The sequence below is a fragment of the Haliotis cracherodii genome, unplaced genomic scaffold (genome assembly GCF_022045235.1).
Source record: "Haliotis cracherodii isolate W230 unplaced genomic scaffold, xgHalCrac1.p SCAF_2, whole genome shotgun sequence".
NCBI classification, from domain to species: Eukaryota; Metazoa; Mollusca; class Gastropoda; order Lepetellida; family Haliotidae; genus Haliotis; species Haliotis cracherodii.
Window position 1 is genome coordinate 15104205 of NW_027266275.1, and position 26881 is coordinate 15131085.

Consider the following 26881-nt stretch of genomic DNA (forward strand, 5'->3'; position numbering starts at 1 on the left):
GCAATAGGCTCATATCCAGGCAGTAACATCAAATTATGTCAGGATGTGAAACTTAAGTTGCACAGGTATGACTTTGAAATACTGAAAGTAAAGCTTAATCTAAACTTAAATAAACTGTGGGTAATCAATACAAAAAATAAAATTTGAAATTATTAATCTTTTTTGGGGAATTGGAGGACAAGAAATTTAACATTGACAGGTAAAATTAAAGTTGTCATCAGGCTTCGGTGTAATCGAATTAGATGACAAAAGAGAATTACTTACCTTGGTTGGTTGGTTGGTTGGTTTGTTGTTTTACGCCGCGCTCAGCAATATTCCAGCTATATGACGGCGGTCTGTAAATAATCGAGTCTGGACCAGACAATGCAGTGATTAATATCATGAGCATCGATCCACGCAATTGGGATCGATAACTTACCTTGGAGTAATACGCACAATATTTCCCAGTGACAAATTCTTATATTGAGTCTGACGGTCAGGCACGTCCTAACCCTTCGGATTCTTTGAAGTGTACAATATAGACTCATGATATTGTTGCAAAGCACGTACGTGCGTGTAATGACACTGTTTACATGTGTATACGCAGCCGCCATCACCAGAAAAGATAGCCACTTATGTGGTCGAATGCTAGTTATTGAAAACAGAAATGACATAACATTATTTTGAAACATATATGTATTGATGAAAAGTCATCATTGTAGCTGTCTTGCTACTGACAGGAGAGGGGGACGTCGAAAACAGTTGGATCCTTGATGCCTTTCTCGTACCCGTTAAAGTATACCTCTTTATCTATTACTGTAAAAAACAATACATGTAATTGTAGGTATAATATATGTTGTCGGGAACTTGATTTAACGCATAGCATTACAATATTAAACATCGGACCATGAATTTAGAATATACTCGATTTTGATTGGTCATTAAGAGGTTTGAAATCTTAATAGTGAGTGAGTATGGTTTTACGCCGCTTTTAGCAATATTCCAGCAATATCACGGCGGGGGACACCAGAAATGGGCTTCACACATTGTACCCATGTCGGGAATCGATCCCGGGTCTTCGGCGTCAAATCCTTATAACCACCACTGTTAGAAACCCCAACGGTGACTAATATTTATTAAAGTAAAGAGTTCTAGTATATACAGCGCCATGCTCTACGTTCTGTTGAAAATTACATTTAGTGCTGTTAAATCTATATGTAAAGTATCTCTGTATTAATAACACAGTATGTTTTTCTTCTACTTAGAAACCCGGGAAATGCAGGGAATATATTCATGCTCCGCCTTTGGTGTCATGCCTTGTAATGGCAGGGGGAGGGGGGTGCACGTGAGAATCAAAATTGAATATCTCGTGCCACATTAATATCTAACACGTGTGCACTAAATACATTATATTAACGACGTTTATTCACCTTCTATCATGTATCGAACATGATATTTTTTTACGATACCCTGGAATATCAGGATACATTCGGGGTTGGTGACACCCACGGTGACGTTGGCAGAGCCGCTAGTATAGACCCAGGTGTCAGATTTCATCCAGCTTGCCTCTTCGCCGACATAGCTGGTTCCAAGGTGTGTGCTGTTTTCTGTATTGGAGGAGACCACTTTTAAACCTTTATACATATGTGCTTTTGGGTTTGTGCTTTACATCTTTTGTAACAGTGTTTCATTTGTGTGTGTCAGTTTATAGAAAAGACTGAAGTGACTAACATCCTCGACGTTTACCAGCTCACGGAACTCTGCCATGACAAGTATGGTGCATAAAGCCCAAGGATGATGATTAAGCCGAAACTGGGAATTTAAACCTTATTGACAGCCAAACGAGATAACTCCGCACATCTAGTTACGATATTAAGATCACCAGCCAGATCTCAATAGATGTTTTGTATTAGCGGTGTCTAACTTGTTTCCTAAATCACGCTGTTAGGCTATGCATATAAAGCTTTTTCCCAAAGTCACCACTGTTGAATGCAAAGAGTAGAACTAGCACCAGAGAATGGTAGGTCACCTGAGAATATATTCAAAAGTTTTAGTAAGTATTGCTTCACGCCGCTTTTAGCAATATTCCAGCAATATCACGGCGTGGGACACCAGGAATGGGCTTCACACATTGTACACATGTAGGGAATCAAACCCGGGCTTTTGGCGTGACGAGCAAACGCTTTAACCAATAGGCTACCCGACCGCCTCTTCAACAGTTTGAAATGTACAATGTGGATAAAAACAGTATTGACTAATATATTATATATTTTGTTACAAAAAAATAAAAAATAAAATCATGATATGCAAAATAATCATATGTTGTATTCATATAAAGTTTTTAAGTGACAATTGAAGAAATTCGCAAAAGCAAATTTATAGCAGCATGCCATCCGTTTCGTATCTTTTCAACAAACACACACTTGTACCATTAGGAAAAAATAAAAATGTGAAACAATTTAAACAGATAATTATTACTTGGGGGCATTCAGATGATTAAAATGTAAAATTCCAATACACCTCCAAATACCCGGTAGAGTCGTGTGTGGTGCCCGACTACCGATTAACAATATACCAACTTTAAGTTAGTCAAGGCAAAAATAAGCATCATTCCAAATGTCATTAACAAAGATGAGGTGAAATGGGGTTTAACGTTGCGTCCAAGATTATTGCACTTATATAGCAACGTGCATGTATGTGTGTGTGTGTTTGTGTGGCTGCTTGTACTAGTCCGGACTGATGCCGATTTATAGTGCTAGGTCACTGAGATACCATGCCGCAGTTTAACATGAATACCCTACTCAGACACAGTATACTGACTCCGAGCCAACCAGTCCTTGTTTTAGCCCCTTAATGCCGAGCGCCAGACAGCATAAACAAAGAGCAATTGCGACCGTGACATAGACACCTACTCGGGATGCAGTTTGGTAGGACGAACTCTTTCTGTATGTTCTTTATGCATCTTCCATCAGGATAGATGTCGTATTGTGCATTCTGCAAAATCAAAATCATGTTTTAGACAATATTGCAGGTAATGACACACCGCCGTGGACTAAACCACGGTTTATCAGATTTTTTATACCCCAATGAAATGTAGACACTTGATTGGTTGATATATCGATGGCCTGTATGCACCTGATTGAATGACACCTCGATGGAGTTTTGGCACTTGATTGAATGACACCTCGATGGAGTTTTAGCACCTGATTGAATGACACCTTGATGGATGTTTGGCATCTGATTGAATGACACCTCGATGGAGTTTTAGCACCTGATTGAATGACACCTCGATGGAGTTTTGGCACTTTATTGAATGACACCTCGATGGAGTTTTAGCATCTGATTGAATGACACCTCGATGGACGTTTGGCATCTGATTGAATGACACCTCGATAGATGTTTGGCATCTGATTGAATGACACCTCGATGGATGTTTGGCATCTGATTGAATGACACCTCGATGGATGTTTGGCACCTGATTGAGTGAAACCTCTATAAAATTTTGGCACCTGATTGAGTGAAACCTCGATGGATTTTTGGCACCTTATTGAGTCATTCAAAGTCCTGTATAGTGCTTTAGGGTGTTAGACAACTGTTATAGAAACAGAGTATTCACTTAGGTCAGACCTGCCCTTGTTTTAGCCCCTAAATGCCAAGCGTCAAGCAGGGTAACTACAAGTACCATCTTTTAACGTCGTGTGGTCCGGTGATCGAACCCCGACATTCCGCTCTCTGCCTGATGTGTGCACACTTTAACCACTACACTACCCCACTCCGGGCAGACGCCCTCTCCACTAGACCACGGCGGTGGACCAACCCAAGATAACTGTAGCTACGAAGGGGACCCGTGAAAATGCGGGGTAGAATAGGTCTTCAGAAACCCATGCTTGCCATAAAAGGCGATTATGCTCGTCGTAAGAGGCAACTAATGGGATCGGGTGGTCAGACTCGCTGACTTGGTTGATTCATGTCATCGATCCCAATTGCGTGGATCGATGCTCATGATATTAATCAGTGGATTGTCAGGTCCAGACTCGATTATTTACAGACCGCCGTCATATAGCTGGAATATTGCTGAGTACGGCGTTAAACAACAAACCAACCAACCAGCGAAGGGGACCCATACCTCAACGAACTATGAAATTTGGACAATTTCCCGATGTACAAAAGTATGTATATACCTTTACGTCCGACGTGACGACTCTATTTGCCTTCATGCGTGATCCAGTCTGATAATACTGGGTGGCAGTGGATCTTTTGGTGAAGTCGTAGTAGAAGCCCGCTGCTACCTAAAGTATAGACGATATTTGGAGCGATCAAACAGGCCAAGTGATCAAACTTTCTAGAGTGAACATTTCTAGCAGATACTTTCCATGTGTATTACAGTCGGTTTGTTCTGGATTTGGAAACACTGTCGAATAATATCAATAATGGATACTGAATAGCTACTTTTTACTACTACTACTACTACTACTACTACTACTACTACTACTACTACTACTACTACTACTGTGAGTACTCAAGTGAACTATTGATAGTCGTATCTCTTACACACCACACATATTAATTGTATTGTTACAAACACCCAGCTGTATAGTACAAATGCCAATTTCGCTGTGATATACTTACGTCAGTTCCATCATCGTAAACGTGTACGTCGTACCTAGTGGCTGACCATTGAGTTTCCATGCAACAAGGTTCGACTTGAGTTTTGACGGCCGCAAGCAGGACAGAGTGACCAGGAGTAGCAGCATGATGGACAGAAAACGTAGGAGAGTATGGCGGAGATAAACTGACCGATAGTTATATAATCATGCGTTTCTGCGACTGTTTATATATTTACTTAATACAATGAGGAACAGCGTTCAATTCAATCACAGTTAAAAGATTAGGTTTCAGCTCCAATTTAGGAAACAGAACTCTATGGTAAGTGAAACAAGTGACCTTACTGACAACCGTTTGAGATGTATACTGATGCAGGTTAAACAGTGGAGCCAGCATATACAGGTTCCTCATTACAAACACATGACAGCAATGGTTCCATCAAACGGACCCTAATCCGTTTATCTGTTCACCAGGTGTAAGAGTCACACGCAGTGCATATTACGAAATATGAGTAAAAGTTGCAACATGTGGATTGCATTGGATTTAAACACTTCTACCTTTGGATGATATTATGTTTCCAATGTCCAGGAAGCCCTTGACCCTCTTCTCCTCTTCGGCGAACGTCGAACGTCGAACATATATAGTGGCTGACCAATTATTGTTTGCATAACAAGGTGTGTGACGGCAGCCAGAGGGGGCAGACTGACCAGGAGTAGCAGCATGTGTCAGGAGTAGCAGCACAGAGTCAACATGTATCGGTTCCTCACTACTAACACCTGACAGCATTGGTTCGATCAACGAGATTCAAAATCAGTGTATATTTCGCAATATATATAAAGGTATTTTATACAAGTCGTACTTTTGACGATAGTGTTTCTGAGGCAAAGGGCACTTATACGTTCCTTCTGGTACTCTGATCAAGATCCACGCGACACACATTAATTGTATATATCGTAATGTAATCGGGTAGATAGTCTGGCATTATGTTTGTGCTCTATCCTTGATAAACATTGTGTTTGTGCTCTATCCTTGACATAATTCTTCTAAACGTAAACTCAAAAGTGATCTTATCGCATGTCAATACACTTGTATGCAAACATATACATTTAATGTATCGTAAATTACGCGACAAAACCCTTTCCATATCCAATCAAAATCTCAGAAAATAGGTCGATAGTACGATTCCGACTATATCATGAGCATGTGTTTATGAATCACTATCAAATAATTATGATACCAGGTGTTCGAGAAAAGGTGATCGAATCCCATCCAACCGGTGGTACCTGTCACAAACACATGCAAAGACAAGGCAATTGTTTACCTGAAAAAACAACAACAACACAGGAATGTATGGTACAATTCAAAATAGGGAATTGCATCTGACATCATTTTTGTCACTGATGCGTCAGCTTTGGAAATGTCCTCCACATGTTGACCATAAAACGTTTTGAAACCTTTGCTGAGGCCTTGAATGTTGTGACCTTTTAAAACCAATTTCTGAGCAAGAGTCGTATGACGCTCTTTGAAATCTTGGTCGAAAGAACAAGCTCGATTGTACCTAAACAATTGCGAAACATAAACACCAAAGGCTGGCGCTGCTGGAATATTGATCATTGATCATGAAGAGAAAGGTGACTATTGGAAAGTTGAAGTCATCCCTCTTGTCATACAGTTCTGTGGAAATTTATTGTCTCTTTGAATATTTATGCATAGATCTAAATATTAAACAGATGAGGCGGTCTCACTGGTCTCCTTTATTTCTAGTTCAGGTTGGTAAATCAGTGGAAGGGAATTGGCTATTTGATTGTTATTGAACGATATCAGATCATCGATATACATGTACCTGAAGCTTAATTTAATTTCTTGGCCAAATTACCATGTTTTGACTTCGAAATCGAGCAGAAATACCGATTTATATTTACAAAGAAACAGATCCACAGGAAGAGGAGAAAAATTGGTGCCCAAGGGGATTCCTTCTTCTTGCCTTAATGTCTTACCCCCACATTTTACGTGGATGTTATCAATGAGGAAGTCCAGCATTTCACATGCTGTTTTCTCAGTATACTTCAGATGATATTTGCTTTCATTTGTTACAAACTGTCCTGAATCTCTGAATGTAGATACGTAACTGTATCTGTGGCATCCACGTTTTGAAACTAAAGCCCCATGGATCAAGGAATGAAGTTTTCCCTTAAGTTTGCCATGTGAGAATGTAGTGTACAAAGTTGAAAAATCAAATGTTTCTTTTCAGAGATTATGAATCCCACTTGTCTTAAATACTTCTTTGAATATAAAGTCCTTCCTTTATTGCATTAAGGAGTAAGGTTAGTCTTTGAGACAGGGATTTTGTGGTACATTTGCTCGACCCCGCAATCTCTCTCTCTTTGTACGGGTTTTTATGGAGCTTTGTAATCCAGAACAAAAGAGGAATGGACATGTCTTTAAGATTTACAGTCAAAGCAAAAGTTGATAGTACTAATGTTTGGTGTTGGCAGATTTCTTTCCCAGTTAACATACTGGCATTATATGTGACATTATTTGACATGTCATTGATATCAAATATTTTTATCCAACGATTAATACAGCGATGCTTACATATAATGGTTATGTTATTTGAGGCTTTGTCAGTGGGAACAACTACACACTTTCCATGTAGGGCAGCCAGACTTTGGATGACAGCTGGCCCGGACAGAATTGGTATGTTCCAATTTCGTTTCCTCTTTTAAAGTTTTTGCATTCTACCAGTGACAACTTCAGGCACTGACTTAACTCATCCAGAAGACATTCAACTGGTTCCTCTTCTCTTTTGGCCCATTTTTGGCATACTCGTCGACAGCATTTATAAAAACATTAAACTGGTGATCCCAACTGGTAGGAGATTGGAATACAATGTGAATTCTCAAAATCTCATGAAGGATTTGCTTGATTGTTAGAAGAACAAAATTCAATTCTGTCATATCATTTGATTTTCATTCATCCATTGACTTCGTTTGCCTTTTGTGATTAAACGTGGTTACCATAGATACAGGCAATTCAATTCATGCCAAAACACGGGGACAAACGGTACAAGTCAACATAGGAATTCAATCATTTTGGTCACTGATGCAACAAATTGAAATTGCCCGCCACGTCTACCATGGACTATTTGGAAAGCTTTTAGTATGACCTTGAATGCCATAACGCCGACTTTATTCCAGCAGCTTCAGCCTTTGGTGTCTACGTTTCAAACCTTTAGAGGTACAATCGAGCTTGCTCTTTCTGCGAAGCTTTCAAAGTGCTTCTTACGACTATTGCTCAAAAGTCATGGTTACAGCATTGAAGGTGTGGAGGACATTTCCAAATTTGGTACATCAATGACCAAGATGATGTCCGATGCAATTCCCTGTTTTGACTTTATGTTCTCGCGTTCTTTTTTGTGAACAATTGACGTGCCTTTACATGTGTTTGTGAAGGGTGCCAACTGTGAACAACTCGTATCATCACTATTTGACGGTGATTCATAGTGATTCATATGATTATGGAATTGATCGTATCGTTTTTGTACATGTATGAGGAAGTTGATTTAATTTGACTGCATGGTTTCTTTTCATATTCAGGCAAATCCCCGTTATAACGTTATCATTAGGGGATAAACATACTGTATTTTCAACGTGTTTTAAGTGGGTGGATCTGAATTACGGAATCGCCGTCAACAGCCGGAAAGATGGGTCAAATTCTCAAAACTAATATGGACGTATAGTTTGGCAGCGTTGCTACATGGCTTTTTTCACACTTTTGTTTGGGGCTGCTATCCGAACAGGGGCACCCGTTCTTTCAGTTAAGATAGCAAATGAGTGTCTAAACGTTGTCCTTCTCTGAAGTTTCCAAAGGGTTCTGTAGAGTACGACACGCCTTTACATGATGAAAGAAATACATAATTGTCCAAGGTTGTGAATGAGTGATATGCTTCACGCCGCCGTCGCCGCCATACAATGTCACAGTGCAAAAATAATTGCTTGGTTAGCCAATCAAATGCCAAAGAATCACTTATAATTTATTTATCACCTCAACTTAAAGTCAAACCGACCGCCTCCGTGGTCTAGTGGTAGAGCGTCCGCCCGGACAGTGGAAGGTCCTAGGTTCGATCCACGGCCGCGTAATACCAAAATACGTTAAAAGATGGTACTTGTTGTTACCCTGTCTGGCGCTCGGCATTAAGGGGCTTAAAACAAGGACTGGTCGGCGCGGATGCAGTATACTGTGTCTGAGTGGGGTATTCATGTTAAACTGTGGCATGGTATCTCAGTGGGCTAGCACTATAAATCGGTTTCAAAGTTTCAAAGCGCTAGCCCATTAGGCTTACACTTTGATAGGGCTAATGGATCATAGAAAGCTCAAGCTCTAGAGAGCTATGTTTTACTAACATATTAATGATCTCTTGACGATTCAAGATTAGTTAAGGTTCCTGGCAATCTTCGCTTGTTGTACGAGGCGACCAACTGAATCAGGAGATAACGATTTCGTATCTTCGTACCCCGACGGATGGTCTGGTTATTCCTCGACCATATACAGGCAGTCGTTATATAGTTGGAAAATTGCTGAGTTCTACGATAACCAATTTACAAACAAACAAACACAGTTATGAAATGCAGTTATAAATAAACAAAGTTAAAGTCAAACCGTCATCAGGGCCTGTGATTATGTATGGTTTGAAAGTGCTAGCCCATTAGGCTTTCACGTGCAAATGTTTGATAGGGCTAATGGATTGTAGAAAGCTCAAGCTCCAGAGTGCTATGTTTTGCAAAAATATCAATGATCTCTTGACGATTCAAGATTAGTTAATCTTCGCTTGTTGTACGAGGCGACCAACTGAATCAGGAGATAACGATTTCGTATCTTCGTACCCCGACGGATGGTCCGGTCATTCCTCGACTATATACAGGCAGTCGTTATATAGTTGGATGGTTCTACGTTAACCAATTTACAAACAAACAAACAAACAAATAAACACAGTTTTGAACTGCATTTATTCACGATTTAGTTAGTTGAACTCGAAATAAAGGAGACCAGTGAGACCAGTTTCTGGCCATCTTCGCTTGTCGTGCGAGGCGACCAACTGAACGGATGGTCCGGTCATTCCTCGACCATATACAGGCAGTCGTTATATAGTTGAAAAGTTGCTGAGTTCTACGTTACACAACCAACAAACAAACAAACACAGTTTTGAACTGCAGTTATTCACGATTAAGTAAGTTGAACTCGAAATAAAGTAGACCAGTGAGACCGCCTCGTCTGTTTCATATTTAAGATCTATGTATACTGATTCAATAAAAGATTCATTAAAGTGACTAAAACCCCTCCACAAGACTGTATGACAAGAGGGATGACTTCAACTTTCCAATAGTCTTTCCCTTATTACTATTACAACAGCTCCAGCCTTTGGTGTCTACATTTCACAAGGTTTGAGGTACAATTGAGCATGCTCTTTCTACCAAGATTTCAAAGAGCGCCATATAACCCTTGCTCAAAAGTGGTTTGATCACGATTACAACATTCAAGGCCTCAGTAAAGCTTTCAAAACGTCTAATGGTGGACATATGGAGGACACTGTCAAATTTGACGCATTATTGATTAAAAGTTATGTCCGATGCAATTCTCTATTTCGACTTGTGGCTTCGGGCGAACACTGACTTGCTTTGCACGTGTTTGTGACGGGTACCACTGGAGTGGCAGGATACGCTTACCTTTTCGAGAACATCTGGCATCGTTACTATTTGATATTGATTCATGAACACATGCTCATGATGTAGTCGGAATCGTACAACCGTATCTGCTTTTGACAGAGATTTCTTATAAATATGGGAAAGGGTTTCTATTTACAGATTTGTGTTTTGAGTAGAATAGTAGTCACGGTCGAACAGAAAAAGCAAGGGATGGAGTTCGGCAGAGGTTCTGAGAGGGTTAATCGAGTCATTACTATGAGGCTTTTCAGTGGCCGTGATGAAGCTGGAATATTGCTGTCGGTGGCGGTAAACACCATTCTGCCATGTTTGGGAAAATAAGTTGAGTATGATTGATCAGTCAAAGGTTACTATTCACAATCAAAACAATAAACGACTGTTTTACTGACAGATGTGGGTTTCCTTTAGCTAAAACTCCTAACTGTATAGTATAATGACTCGCATTGAAAATGTTACACGACGATTCTAAGATAAAATCGCATTGTTAACATGTGCTTAATATATTAACTGTCTGTAGTAAATGCTAGGGGTGTAACAATTCATTGAACTATCGTTAAAGCAACGAGATTGAGTTCAAATGACGATAGTTGGCTTGTTTGGCTATCAATGGTTTCAGTGCACATAAGACAATAAAAAAACATACGTATAATCACCTAGTATATACTTTACCATGCGCTTTCAGTAAGAGAGTAATTTAATGTTTCTTAATTATAATGTAGATTGTCTACCAGAACCGTTGTTATGACGTTGTGACGTTGTGACGTTGAACACTTCTTGATAGTCACCTTATCGCCATATGAACCAGTTGCACTTGCAAAATAGATAAAAAAGACCACAAACACAGATATCTCCCTTTGACACGGTAGAAAAGAATCAGCATCTACAGTTTCGTCATTGAGGACTCTCAATATGACAATAACCTTTTCTGTTATATGTGTGACATATTATATGTTAGTGTGACACCTCAACTCTGCCTTAATGTTGCATGAGTTATCAGTGTTCCGAGGGCACGGATGGCCTTATACTTTAAGGCGCCGGAATTCGATGTGCAGAGTTGTGTCCTTTGGGCACGCCAGAAACCTAAGATTATTGGTTCGAATCCAAAACATTGTTCAGGTTTATCGGCACCTTAAACGTGCTCGTGGGTTTCACCAAAGTGATAAACATCTGACACCTACATCACTTCGGGCTCACTCACTATCAATAAACCCTACGTCGGCTATGTGTTTGACAGTTAAATATGCAATAGTCCAACCGAGGACTTGTCAGGATTGACCGGAGGAAGCCAAAATAAACCAGAGAAATGTCATAAAGACAAGACGCACGTACGCACGCACGCACGCACGCACGCACGCACGCATGCACACACGCACGCACACACAAACATTCACGAACAAAAACACCCATAAAGACAAATACACACATGCAGACACACATATCCACAGAGACACACACTCACACGCAGAGACTCGTACGCACACATAGACACACGCTCACTCACACACTCATACACACTCATACTGGATAGCCTTGATCTTTGTATTTTGAAACCCTTGACTACCTTGACTAATACTGCGAAATATACACACAATGTACATCATGTAAATGTCAAACCTGGTAATCTGATAAGCAGAAGTGGCTCTGTTTGATCGAAAAATGCTACCCTGTGTTTCTGATGAGGAACCTATATTGATTCTCTCTACTCTTTAACCTGTAACCATTTTCACCTCAAACAGTTTTCAGTTGGTTCACTCTTTTATGTGTATGAAGCAAAATAGGTGACCTAACTTCAACCGAAATCTGTTAACTCTGCAACAAAGGAACGTTGTTCCCAATCATATGTAAATAGTCACAGAAACGAATCCAGTGCCTGTAAAACTAATGGTCAATTTGTCACTGTTGTTTTATCGGACGTCGTGGTGTCCATCATGCTACTAGTCATGGTCAGTCTGTCCTGCCTGGTGGCTGTCCAAGCTCAGCCCCTTCCTTGCTGCATGATGGACAAACAGTGGTCAGCCACAATGATCGACGCCCAAATCTTGGTCAAAGGAAATAACGTGAGTTACACTTTTACACTTATCCTTTTCCCGAACACCTGGTGTCATCACTGATTTTCAGTGATCTACTCATATAATTGTCACCACCGCTATTTGGGTTTTGAACCCAATCGAGACTGGTTATTCTCTGTTGTTGACGACTTATATTTCATCAAGCATAGCCAGATTATATTATCCTTGAGAGATCTAATTCGATACAACTATCTTGGTTGTTCAATGTAACACATTCCTCGTACATGTTTGGACGTTCAATTGTATTTGCCACTCGTTCAAAGGCATAGTCGGACGTTACACCGCATTCGTGAAAAACACACGCACGGTCTTGTGCTAACAGACCAAGGTTCATAATGGAATCAGTCTTGGATTCGAACCATTGACCAGAACAAGCGGATTAGAGTCAAAGATTCGTACATCTATATCGGTGTTTTTCTTTCCAGGTAACGTCTGATTTCTTCTACGATGACGTAAATAGCTCCATTTCGATTCAGTACTATGAGTTTGGAAACAGACAACGTGCACGACTGAACAAAACAGTAACTTTATACTCCAAGGTAAGTATTTCTTTTTTGTCATCTAATTTGATGGCCGACGTTCACCGATCCATGATGGTCAGTATGTGTCACACGAGAACAGTGTTCAGTAAGGTTGATACACGTGTATAGCTCCCCGACCACATTCCTGGTATAGTCAGTACGTGTTACGCGAGAACAGTGTTCAGTAAGGTTGATACACGTGTATAGCTCCCCGACCACCTTCCTGGTATAGTCAGTACGTGTCACACGAGAACAGTGTTCAGTAAGGTTGATACACGTGTATAGCTCCCCAACCACATACCTTGTACAGTCAGTACGTGTCACACGAGAACAGTATTCAGTAAGGTTGATACACGTGTATAGCTCCCCAACCACATACCTTGTACAGTCAGTACGTGTCACACGAGAACAGTATTCAGTAAGGTTGATACACGGTGAACTGCACAACTGCATGGGTGGCGGTAGTGGAGCTGCCACCAACACGCTATGAAAACGCACAGTGACATTTAGGAAATGATTTTGCAGCCAACACAAAGAAACGAAAACAAAGACATTGGTATATGGTAGTGAAGCCTGACGGCATGTAACATTGATTTAATGTAGTCCGAGTTTGAATCCTCATTCATCTGGATAAAATCGTCCAATTACTTGTTACTTATCAAGAGTCAAAGTCTACTATATGTTTTCATAGTGTTTTAGGGGGGCACGGGTGGCCCAGTCGTCTAAGGCGCAGCGATTCGCTGAAACCTATGATTGTGGGTTCGAATCCCGGTTCGCCCCGATTATGTTTCTAGGTTTGTCAGCACCATACCTGTGCTCGTGGGTTTCACCGAAGTGGTAAACGTCTGAGACCTGCATCACTTCGGGCTTTCCTCCCACATTAAGCTGACACGCCGTGATATAACTGGAATACTGTTAAAAGCGGCGTTAACCCCAACTCACTCACTCACTCATAGTGTTTTAACTGCCATTCTAATTATCGCTTCTAGTGTTAATGGTTTTCATAAATGGGCGATATAAATGCTGACTCGTGACAGATGTTGCCTTATGTTCAAATGGTGGTTCCAAAATATACCTTGTGAGTTGAATTATAACCGGGGACGATTAGCGGAACTACACGAGTGTGAGACAGAGATTTTTCAAGGTAAATTCAGGATGGGTGTAGTCAAAGGTTGCCGATCAGTAAATGGCTATAGCAACTCGAATGAATGTACGTGACTCGTTCTGTTCAGACACACGGCCCTTTACAGGGGATCAAGCTATCTGGGCGATGAAGGGTCGATGCTGAAGATTGATGGTTGGCATTTCCCCCTCGGCTCCCTCAACATCACCATGAGCGTCAGCGACTACGACTGTGTCCCCATCATCGCTGGTGTTGCGGGAATGTCAGACTCCTGTTAGTTCCCAGCTTGACTTAAGTAGATTATATTCACTAGGGCCTTGTTCCGCAAGCGACCTCGGCGATCCGACTGTTTGTAAGTTGATGGAACAGTGACAGTCGCAGAGCTAAATCTGTTTTGTGGAACGAGACAAAGAACATGAACCACAAGTGAAGTTCGGTTACTAATAATAATAATAATAATAATAATAATAATAATAATAATAATAATAATAATAATAATAAATAATAATAATAATACTTTTTCAATTGACAATATATTTTTATCTTGTTTATAACCATAACAAGATTCATTATCAGGAAATATGTATACTGGACGGTTTCAATTATATTCCGAATCTTTAGTCTCTCGCAGTATTTGTAGAACCCTTAGCAACTGTCCAAACAATCTCCTGCTATCCACTTTGTTGTGACTTCTTATAGCAGTTCTTGTCTTCAGCTCCATTCAGAACGCTGCTTTACTTCTACGGGCATAAAGCGGGTATCACAGATCCAACTGCTTTCGACGTTCCAATTAATTGTTGATTCACAAGGTATCTGATGTTGCAATCACTGCCCCGACATCTTTCACATTTGCCTTTTGCCTGTTTTGTCATTCATGACATTTCTGGAGTATTTAATAACCGGTAATCATTACTGTAGTAGTCAACACATGGTTCACTTTGACACCCTTCCGCAAAACTAGCATAACCGTAGAAATCAGTTTTTTTACGTGTGAATGTTTCGAAGTTATATGATTTGGATTTAACACGATCGATGCCGTGCAATATACCATGCTTATTCTAATTTATGAACAGAAAGTATATATTACCCCTTATGTGAAGGATGAAACACTAAACAGTTGTGTTAAGAAATTTATGTGATTGCTGCATTGTAGTAATTCTCATAATCTAGTGTTATAGATCCTTAACTGTACTTTCAAACATGATTAAAATAGGTTTTGTTCATTGAATTTACTGGTTACTCTAAACCTATGTGTCAATCTTATGACAGTGTATGTTTTACGCGCCTTATTTAACTATTACTTATTTCACTATGTAAGTATTTTAAATTCTGATATTCTGGATAGTGTTGACGTGTGGCTTTGTGTAGCATTGTTACCTTTCTTTGTCGTTCTCAGAACACACATTGCAAGTTCACAATCCCATATATCGATGTGTCATAAGATTGACACATAGGTTTAGAGTAACCAGTAAATTCAATGAACAAAACCTATTTTAATCATGTTTGAAATACGGTCGTTGGAACTAATCATCATCACGACCACTGTAAAGCCTCAAATCTGGCAAACCAGTGAGTGAAAGTATGAGCATCGATCCAAGTAACGGGGCGGAGTAATGACTGGATTAACTTGTAGGAACCCTCTCAGAATCTCAGCCGAACATTAGCTACAACTTTGCTTTTTCTGTTCTAGGCTATGACTCTGACACAAAACACATATCTGTAAATAAAACCGTTTTACAAAACTTTTCTAGATTCACAAGAAATCTCGGTCAAAAGCAGAGTCGATTGTACGATTCCGACTACATCATCAGCATGTGTTTATAAGTCACTATCAAATAGTTTCGATACAAGGTAAGCATATCCTGCCACTACAGAGGCACCCGTCACAAACACGTGCAAGGCAAGTCAGTGTTCGCCCGAAACCACACGGGAACATATGGTACAAGTCAAAATAGGGAATTGCATCGGATACAACTTTTGGTCAATAATTAGTCAAATGTGGCAATGTCCTCCATATGTCGACCATAAGACGTGTTGAAAGTTTAACTGTGGCTTTGTATGTTGTAATCTTGATCAAACAACTTTTGAGCAAGGGTTATATGACGCTCTTTGAAGTCCTGACAGAAAGAGAAGGCTCCATTATACCTCAAACGTTTTGATATGTACTGGAGCTGGAGCTGTTGTAATAGTAATTGTGAGTGAGTGAGTTTGGTTTAACGCCGCTTTTAACAGTATTCCAGTTATATCACGGCGTGTCAGCTTAATGTGGGAGGAAAGCCCGAAGTGATGCAGGTCTCAGACGTTTACCACTTCGGTGAAACCCACGAGCACGGGTATGGTGCTGACAAACCTAGAAACATAATCGGGGTGAACAAGGATTCGAACCCACAATCATAGGCTTCTGGCATGTCCAGGGGACGCAACTCTGCACAGCGAATCGCGGCGGCTTAGACGACTGGGCCACCCGTGCCCCCTGTAATAGTACTAAGGGAAAGACTAAGACTATTAGAAAGTTGAAGTCATCCCTCTTGTCATACAGTCTTGTGGATGTTTTTGTCACTTTAGTGAATCTTTTATTGAATCAGTATGCACAGACCTAAACAGTTGAGGCGGCCTCACTGGTCTCCTGTATTTCGAGTTCGATTTACTAAGTCATGAATAACTGCATTTCATAACTGTGTTTGTTTGTTGGTTGGTTGGTTAACGTAGAACTCCGCAACTATATAGCAACTGCTTTATATGGTCGAGGAATGACCAGTCCATCCGCCGGTGTACGAAGATACGAAATCGTTATCTCCTGATTCAGTTGGTCAGCTCGTACGACACGCGAAGATGGCCAGAAACCTTAACTAATCTTGAATCGTCAAGAGGTTATTAATATTTCAGTAAAACATGACACTCTGGAGCTTGAGCTTTCTACAATTCATTAGCCCTATCAAACATTTGCAAGTGAAAGCTTAATGGGCTAGCACTTTCAAATCATACATAATCACAGGCTCTGATGACGGTTTGACTTAAACTTGAGGTGATATCAATAAATTGTAATTACGTGATTCTTTGGCTTTTGATTGGCTAACGAAGCAATTATTTGTGTATTTATGTTTCCATAAACCGAAAATACTCAGGCCCACTAACGGACTGATTGGCTAATAATAGAATGGATGGGGCTTGTGTTGCGTGAATGCGCTGAATGATGTAACCAATTTCGACCTGCATCACTTCGGGCTTTGCTTCCACATGGAGCTGACACGTCGTGATATAACTGGGACATTATATGGCGGCGACGGCGGCGTGAAACATATCACTCATTCATAACCTTGGAAATTATGTATTTCGTTTATCGTATATGGGCATGTCGTGCTCTACATAGCCCCTTGGTAACTTCGGAGAAGCACAACGTTTCAATACTCATTTGCTATACTAACTGAAAGAATGCGTGCCCCTGTTCGGATAGGAACCCCAAACGAATGTGTGAAAACTAAACAAGAAATTACGCTGGCGAACTGTACGTCTATATCAGCAGTTTTGAGAATTTGCCCCATCTTTCCCGGTGACAAATATTCATATAAACACTGACCTAGAGGCATGTCCAAATCCATGTAATGTATATACAGACTCATAATATTGTTGCAAGGCACCTGTGTGACCATACTGTTCACTTGTGTACTCAGACGCCATCACCAGAAAGGGCAGCGGCTCTAGATCGTGTGATGTTATACAAATAATTGATAACAAAACTTCCCATAACATTACTTTGAAAAATATTTAATGATGAAAATTGATTTGTAAAGTTTGAAACGTGAAACAGACAACAATCAGGGCTATAAGACGAACTGCGATGATTGCAGCTGTCTTGCTTCTAACAGGAGGGGGGAATGTCGAAAGCAGCTGGATCCGTGATGCCGACTTTATATCCGTTAAAGTATGCATTTGTATCTAGAGCTGTAGAAAAACAATACATGACATTATAAAATCTATGTTGAAGGCAAAGCTACCATAAATGTGGAAGATACTCGATTTTGATTGGTCAATTAGAGGTTTCAAATGCTAATAACCACGACTGTTTGAAACTATTCATTTTTACGTCCGCATTACCACGGTGGATAATGTTTACTGAAGTAATAAGTACATACAACGCCATACTTTATGCTCGGTTCAAAATCATATTTAGTGCTGTTGAGCTTATATGGAACCAAACCATAAACTGAAAACACAGTATGTTTGTGTGAAAATTCAAACCTCGGGAAATGCAGGGAACATGCAGGGTTCCACGCCTCTTTGTAAGTGGGGAATATCAATCATTCCTATCTGCACTTCGGCGATGCAAGTAAGAATCAAATGGTCCATCTCATGACACATAAATACCAAACAAGTGTGCACGAAATACATTATATCATATTAGTTACCTTTTACCATGCATCGATCCTTGCAATGTATCTACTCACAAAAGTCTCCTGGGTATACCATTCCCTGGTATGTAAGGACACAGTTGGTGCTGGTGACGCCCACGGTTAAGTTGACTGAACCGATAGTTATATGCCAGGTGTCAGACTTCAGCCCGCTTGCCTCGGTGCCGATATAGCTGGAGTCAAAGTCTGTACTGTCGTCTACATGGGAGGAAAGCACTTTACTGTATACATGTGAGCTTGTGAGTTTGAGTTATAAGCCTCTTGTAATAGTATTTCAGTTGCATGTGTCAGTTTCAAATGACATCCTCGACATTTACTACTTCGTGGAACTCTACCACGAAGAGTATTGCGCAAAAAGATAAAGGATGATAATTAGTCGAAACTGGGATTTCAACCCTTATTGACAGGTAAATGAGATATCGACGCACATCTAGTTATGTCGACTAAGATCACCAGGCGGATCTTAATAGATGTGTTGTATTAGCGGTATGTAACATGTTGCTACATCGCGCTGTTAGACTATGCTTATAAATCCTTATCCCAAAGTTACCACTGTTGAAGGCAAAGAGTAGAACTAGCACCAAAGGATGGTAGGTCACCTGAGAATATATTCAACAGTTTTAATATTCAATGTAAGTAAAATCAGTAATGACTACTGTAGTATATGTTTTGTTTCAAACAGTTTTTAGAAACACCTGAAGAGCATTTCAAATGCATGGGCATCCTTTTCGTACTTTTCAACAGAAACACACAGATGTTCCATCAGAACAAATTCAAAATGTGAAACAATTTAAACAGACACTTATAAAGATGGAGTATACCAGAGACGTTAACAGTTCTCACTACATCTCAGGGGAAACTTAAATGATTCAAACGCAAACATCCAGTTAACATCAAAATTCAAAATACAAAACAAATCCTGGAAGGGTCATGTGTTGTGTCCCACCACCGGCTATTAACAGGTACTGACTTTCAGATAGTAAGGGCAACTGTATCAATATATCAATATATATAAGCATCAATATATTGTATAATTGTGGACCTGGCGTAGACACCTACCCGGGATGCAGTTTGGCAGGAGGACGTCAGTTGGGACATGCTTGGTGCATGTTCCATCAGCATCGATGTTGTATTGTTCATTCTGCAAAGTCAAAATCATATACTATAAACAATAATGCAGGTAATGAGAGACACGGTTGTGGACTAAACCACGTTGAATCAGATTTGCCATAGACAATGAAATATAGGCACCTGAATGGTCATACATGTACCTCAATGGACTGTAGGCGTCTGATTGGATACCTCGGTTGACTGAAGACACCTGATTAGGTGATACTTTGATGGAATGTAAGCACCTGATTGGGTGATACCTCGGTGGACTGTCGGCACCTGATTGGGTGATACTTTGATGGATGTAAGCACCTGATTGAGTGATAAACTTCGATAAACTAGAGACACATGGTTTGGTCACAACACAATGAACTGTTGGAACAAGGTTGAACCACACTTCAGTTACCTGCAGGTTACATACCTCAGTGAACCGTATTTAACAGGGAGAACCATACCTCAGTGAACCGTATTTAACAGGGAGAACCATACCTCAATCAACTTTAGGTACCAGGTTGAATCAAACCTCAACGTACTGTAGGTAACACGTAGACCCATGCCCCAATGGACAGTAGTTAACAGGGTGAACCATACTTCAATGAACTGTTGGTCACCTGGTGAATCACACCTAAATGAACTGTATATAACAGGGTGAATCATACCTAAATGAACTGTAGGTAACACGCTGAATTATACCTCAGTGAAATGTAGATAACACGCTGAATTACACCTCAGTGAAATGTAGATAACACGCTGAATTATACCTCAGTGAAATGTAGATAACACGCTGAATTACGCCTAATTCTACCATGAATATGGAAATTACTCAGTTCTGATTGGTCAGTCACAGGCTATTTAATCACAAATCTTCCTCTGATTGAAACATTTGGTTGGCGGCCGCACCACCGCGGAAGCTAATATTCATAGAATAGTACTTTTTTCAGTCATTGTCGGTAGGCATATTTCAATAATTATATCTACCATTATAGGTTACAAAATGAAAAGTTGCGGTTACTACAATATTCAAAGGATGTGTGTCAATACATTTCGGCCAGAAAACACGATATAAATCTACAAAGAGAATGTATAACAGGGAGAATCATACGTCAATGGACTGTATGTAACAGGGTGAACCATACTTCAATGAACTGTATGTAACAGGGTGAACCATACCTCAATGGACTGTATGTAACAGGATGAACCATACATCAGTGAACTGTATGTAACAGGGTGAACCATACCTCAATGAACTGTATGTAACAGGGATAATCGTACGTCAATGGACTGTATGTAACAGGGTGAACTATACCTCAAAGAACTGTATGTAACAGGGCGAACCATACCTCAATGAACTGTATGTAACAGGGTGAACCATACCTCAAAGAACTGTATGTAACAGGGTGAACCATACCTCAATGAACTGTATGTAACAGGGTGAACCATACCTCAATGAACTGTATGTAACAGGGTGAACCATACCTCAATGATTTGTATGTAACAGGGTGAACCATACCTCAATGGACTGTATGTAACAGGGTGAACCATACCTCAATGAACTGTATGTAACAGGGTGAACCATACCTCAATGAACTGTAGGTAACAGGGTGAACCATACCTCAATGAACTGTAGGTAACAGGGTGAACCATACCTCAATGAACTGTATGTAACAGGGTGAACCATACCTCAATGAACTGTATGTAACAGGGTGAACCATACCTCAATGAACTGTATGTAACAGGGTGAACCATACCTCAATGAACTGTATGTAACAGGGTGAACCATACCTCAATGAACTGTATGTAACAGGGTGAACCATACCTCAATGGAAGGTACAACAGGTTGAATCACTCCTCAATTACCTATAGGTAAAACTTAGAACCATTCCTTGGTGAACTGAAGGTAACAGGGTGCACCCTACCTCAATAAACTGAAGGTAACAGGGTGCACCCTACCTCAATAAACCCTAGATAACAGGGTGCACCCTACCTCAATAAACTGAAGGTAACAGGGTGCACCCTACCTCAATAAACTAAAGGTAACAGGGTGCACCCTACCTCAATAAACTGAAGGTAACAGGGTGCACCCTACCTCAATAAACTGAAGGTAACAGGGTGCACCCTACCTCAATAAACTGAAGGTAACAGAGTGCACCCTACCTCAATAAACTGAAGGTAACAAGGTGCACCCTACCTCAATAAACTGAAGGTAACAGGGTGCACCCTACCTCAATAAACTGAAGGTAACAGGGTGCACCCTACCTCAATAAACTGAAGGTAACAGGGTGCACCCTACCTCAATACACTCTAGATAACAGGGTGCACCCTACCTCAATACCCTCTAGATAACAGGGTGCACCCTACCTCAATACACTCTAGATAACAGGGTGAGTTGAGATGCGATGAGGTGACGTGAGGTAAGCTGATGTGAAATGGAGTTTAACGCCGCATTGAAGCTTACTGCACTTATATAGCGACATTGAACCGTACATTACATGGTGAATCATTACTCATTGAACTGTAGGTACGAGGCTGAACCATACCACAACGAACTGTGGAAATTAGACTCTTCTGGGACAATTTCCCGATTTACAAATGTATGGAATAACCTTTTTGTACGACGTGACAACTCTGTTTGCCTTCACACGTTGTGTTGCTCCATACTGATAATACTGGATGGCAGTGGCTTTGTTGTGGAAGTCGTAGTAGAAGTCAGCTGTTATCTAAAATATAGACCATCAGGTGAGTGATTTTACAGGCAATGTGATCAAACGCAGAAAGGAATACTTTCCTGTGTGAGGATTCCTAGCAGGTCATTTCCAAATGTATAACAATTTGTTCTTGATTTGACAATACTGTCATAGAATATCAATATCGGAAACAGAATAAAATTGAATTATCATTAATAAAGAATGCCTTTAAGGATAATTGCTTAACACACACTTAGATCGATGCTCATAATGCCAGTCACTGGATTGTCTGCTCCAGAATCGATTATTTACAGGCCGCCTTCATATAGCTGGACTATTGCTTAGTGCGTCGTTAAACAACATGAAACGAAACAAACTTATATCTCTTACACGCCACACATAATAATTGTACCCAGCGGTAGCATGCAAATGACGCTGTTATAAACTTGCGCTATATCCTTTGGAGAGCGCGCGAACGTCGAACATTGTGGCTGACCATTTACGTTCCATGCAGCATGGTTTGCCTAGAGCCTTGACTGCCGCCAAGCAGGACAAGGTGACCAGGAGCAGCAACATGATGGACAGAAAATGTAGGATGGAATGACGGTGATAAACTGACCGCTAGTTTTATAGTCTTTGGATGTGTTTCTGCGACTGTTTATATATTTACTTGATACAATGAGGAACAGCGTTCAATTCAATCACAGTTAAAAGATTAGGTTTCAGCTCCAATTTAGGAAACAAAACTCTATGGTAAGTGAAACAAGTGACCTTACTGACAACCGTTTGAGATGTATACTGATACAGGTTAAACAGTGGAGCCAGCATATACAGGTTCCTCATTACAAACACATGACAGCAATGGTTCCATCAAACGGACCCTAATCCGTTTATCTTTTCACAAGGTGTAAGATTCACACGCAGTGCATATTACGAAATATGAGTCAAAGTTGCAACACGTTGAATATATTGAATTTAAACGCGTCTACCTTTGAACGATATTGTTATTTCTTCAGTCAAGTAAGCCCTTGACCCCTTTGCTTCTCTCTCACCAAGCAGAGACACCCCCTCAACATTGCGTCTGAACTTCACCTGTCTAACCTTCAGCCTTACACCATCCTTTTGCCCTCTGGAGCTTTAGACACACGTTTGACAGTCGGTGTGTATGGCGCTAATTTACAAAACACAAACTGTGTTATCAATAGATTAAAAACGTCCGTTCCTCCAAGCGAGAAAATGAAATGTTATCTCATCAGCAACCGAGGACTTTAATGCATATTATTCAAGTAACAATAGCCAAACAATCGATGAATTTAACGGATATCCTTGACATAGCAAAAGGCTCAAAACCCGAGGACACAATACGCATCACTAGTCACTACCGTCAAGAGCATTATCCTATGGCATCAGTTGTCCTAATAGCCTTTAACTGCGATATTGTAAACATAGTGTTACTCCTGATATATTCGTGGCCTTGTCTCGAAAACCCGAAAACATTGCAGACATGTGTCAAATTTATCTCATTTATCAAAGATTCGTGCAGTCTATATTTGCGAGCCCTTTGTGAACACTACATCTACTTTAAAAATATCACCCCTGACAGCTCTAATATAAGGTTACAAATTACAACCACGTGCACGTATCTCATCTTTCAACACTAACTGAGAAAGCAGTGACCATAAGACTGAGAGTTCAATTGTCTGTGTATGGGCTCATAGATGAAGTTCAATCGTCTTTTCGTGCAAAAGACAACAGTCTGTGGTCTGTGATCATGGGTGTAGGATGAGCGGTATAGGATTGGGTTTAAATTACTGAAAAATATCTAATACCTAAAATATATAAACGAATTTGTTATGTGCACCTTGTTATTTGTTTTAGAATTTTCAATCTGTGTACAAAATACGATTTTATGTGCGTCTCTCGAACCACACTGCTGAGTCCCGAATATCCTCCATATAGATTCCCGAATCCCGCCTACCAATCTTGGATCTGACTGACGTTATAAGGCATAGGATTAGCTCATGGATTGTACTTCAGACGAATAATATGAAGGAACGCATCGGACTGGATAAGAACGTCAGAAAGTCTTTACTATGTATTAGCGACCAGTATCTGTCGGATGGTAAAAGTGAAACAGTATAACACTATGACTTCGGAGCTTGGACCTGATTCATCCTTCCAGCTGTTTAATACTGTGTCAATATGAAATGTCAATGACAGAAAATAATAAGTCTTGATTATCTGCAGAAACAGATTTCGTTGGGTGTAAAAGGCAAAATAGTGGTAGAGATTATATGAATGGATCACTGAAAACCAATAATGACACTTGGTGCCTCGTTATGGGGTTAATCAGAGCTTGAATATGCGATGGCTACCTTTGAATAGCACTGGTCTTCAATTATCTAAATTTAAATTCAACAGTGCTTAAACTTTGAATTAACATGATACCAACCAAAAGGTTTTCATCGAATGCGGATGACATTTGTTTTTATTTAACAAAAATCCAAATGCTATTGCTGAGGATTATATTGAAATACATCTGTTCCCAAAAAGGCCCATAAAAAAAACCATTTGTCCTTCGTTTTTATCAAAAGATTTAATTCTTTCACTGTCCATGCTGGATGTTCTAAAACATTATGTTGTTGGTGAAAAACACATATTGTATGTAAGACACTCACGTACGATATGTGAAAACACATTGTGAAATACGCACTGAATTGACATTACGTTATTCTGGAGGATATTTAAGTTGGAAGGAGATAACCATATACAAGGGCGTTCGGGTACTTAATTTTGAAATTTGTGTCTTTAATTTTAAATTCATAAAGCAATGAATTCGTTTCAGTATGTATTTCAAATGACGCACCTGATATCTGTTCTCCTCTTTTTGCAGTCGAAGTTGTTAACTCCTCTGACAGTTTTGGGCGCCTACACAAATCAATTGATTATATTGAAACATTTTGTGATAAATGGGGAATGAAACAAAATTTTAAGAAGTCACAAATTAATTATTTTGGACACGGTGGCTACTTATAAAGAGATGAAACTTGGTTTTATAGAGGCAATCAAATAGAAACCGTTTCATTTTATAAGTATCTTGGTCTTATATTTACTGAAAAATAAATTTGGACTCGCGCAGTTACTATTCTTTCACTGCAAGCTGATAAAGTATGCCAGCATATTTATAAAGTACATAATTTATGTGATAGTTTGTCTTTGGTATGCGCGGCAGAATTGTTTGACAACAAGGTTTCGCTAGTATACAATATGGTGCCGAGTTTTGGAGATATCATAGCAATGATGTAATAGAAAGAGTTCAAACAAAACATCTCAAGAGAATATTATTTTTTTCGAAATTCAGGGAGTAACAGTGATGACCTCAGAGAATGTGAAAGACAAAAGATTTATACATATCATCCCACTAAGTACATATGTATACAAGTAATATAAGTGATCTCCTCCTATGTAGGCGAGCGTACATTCATTGGATCCAGCTACGTCGGCACCCGACCAACCTGGCTGAAATCTGACACCTGGCGCTTTCCTCTCGGCTCCCTCAATTTCACAGTGAGCTATACAAATCCCGGCTGCGTCTTAACATTCCAGGGAGTCGTCGATACAGCACAGTCCCGTGAGTACACAGTGCGTTAGTGACATATAGATAAACTGTGTTTTATTTCTCCTACGTGTACATAAGAACTTTTTAAGGGATTGATACATGATGAAGCGTGGGAATGTTCCGCTACTCGCTCTATCAACACTTTGTTCTGAAACCAATGGTGGAACAGGCACACCTTGAATGTTGTTCTAATTTTACATGTTTTGGCATAGATCAGGTGTATTAAAATTGAAAAAGATAATAACCAGATCCAGTGTTATGTTTAAGCTTCAGTAGCTACAGTGGTATACTTTAACGGACATAAAGTAGGCATCACGGATCCAGGTGCTTTCAGCGTACCCCTTTCCTGTCAGTAGCAAGGCAACTGCTGTGATGACAGTTTACATGTTATCCCCGTTGTTGTCTGTTTACGTACGACTAGTCATCAATACATATCCCCCAAAGTATTGTATTTGTGTGTCGTTAATTGTTCTGGAAAAGGCTCACAATCACTATTGAAACTTTCATTTGAACGTGAATTATATTTTAGTTCTATAACAAGTTACAAGTTTAGAATTTCTTTATCTCGATTTAGATGTGGGTCACACAAATTTAGAATTGAAACGGGGCGTTATTGCAAATAACAACGTTATTGAACAGAACGAAAGATTTGCATATTTTGTGACAAACGTTGTGTTCAAATGAATATCATTTGTTGTGAAATGTAGACACCAAAGCCTGGAACTGCAGGAATAATGCTCTCTCTTGTCATACTCTTGTGGAGAGTATTTTGTCACTCCGAATGTTCACGCATAGATCTAAATATGAAACATATGAGACGGTCTCACTGGTCTCCTATATTTCTAGTTCAGGTGGGTAAATCAGTGGAAGGGAATTGACAATATTGAACGATATCATATCATCGATATACCGAAGGCTTAGGTAAAACTTTTTGCCGAAATGACTTTATGTTTCATATGCTTAAAGAAACAGATCAGCAAGACTGGGAGCGCAACTGGTGCTGCGGTTTCCTACTTTTGGCCGAAATGTTTTACCCCCATAT

General features: G+C 39.9%; 1 protein-coding gene and 2 pseudogenes across 1 annotated transcript; 1 reads left to right on the forward strand and 2 right to left on the reverse strand.

Moving 5' to 3' along the window:
* Nucleotides 1–709: 709 nt before the first annotated feature.
* Nucleotides 710–5414, reverse strand: LOC139469018 (uncharacterized; annotated as a pseudogene).
* A 6818-nt stretch (nt 5415–12232) lies between these two features.
* On the forward strand, nt 12233–14954 carry LOC139469849 (uncharacterized; annotated as a pseudogene).
* Nucleotides 14955–17272: 2318 nt separating this feature from the next.
* Nucleotides 17273–22807, reverse strand: LOC139469846 (uncharacterized). The gene is made up of 5 exons (XM_071252154.1): nt 22671–22807; nt 22140–22253; nt 19486–19567; nt 18463–18624; nt 17273–17959 (listed from the first exon to the last, which is right to left on the reverse strand). Exons 1-5 carry the CDS (start codon nt 22794–22796, stop codon nt 17877–17879), a joined length of 567 nt encoding a protein of 188 aa, XP_071108255.1. The 5' UTR covers nt 22797–22807; the 3' UTR covers nt 17273–17876.
* Between the last annotated feature and the right edge of the window lie 4074 nt (nt 22808–26881).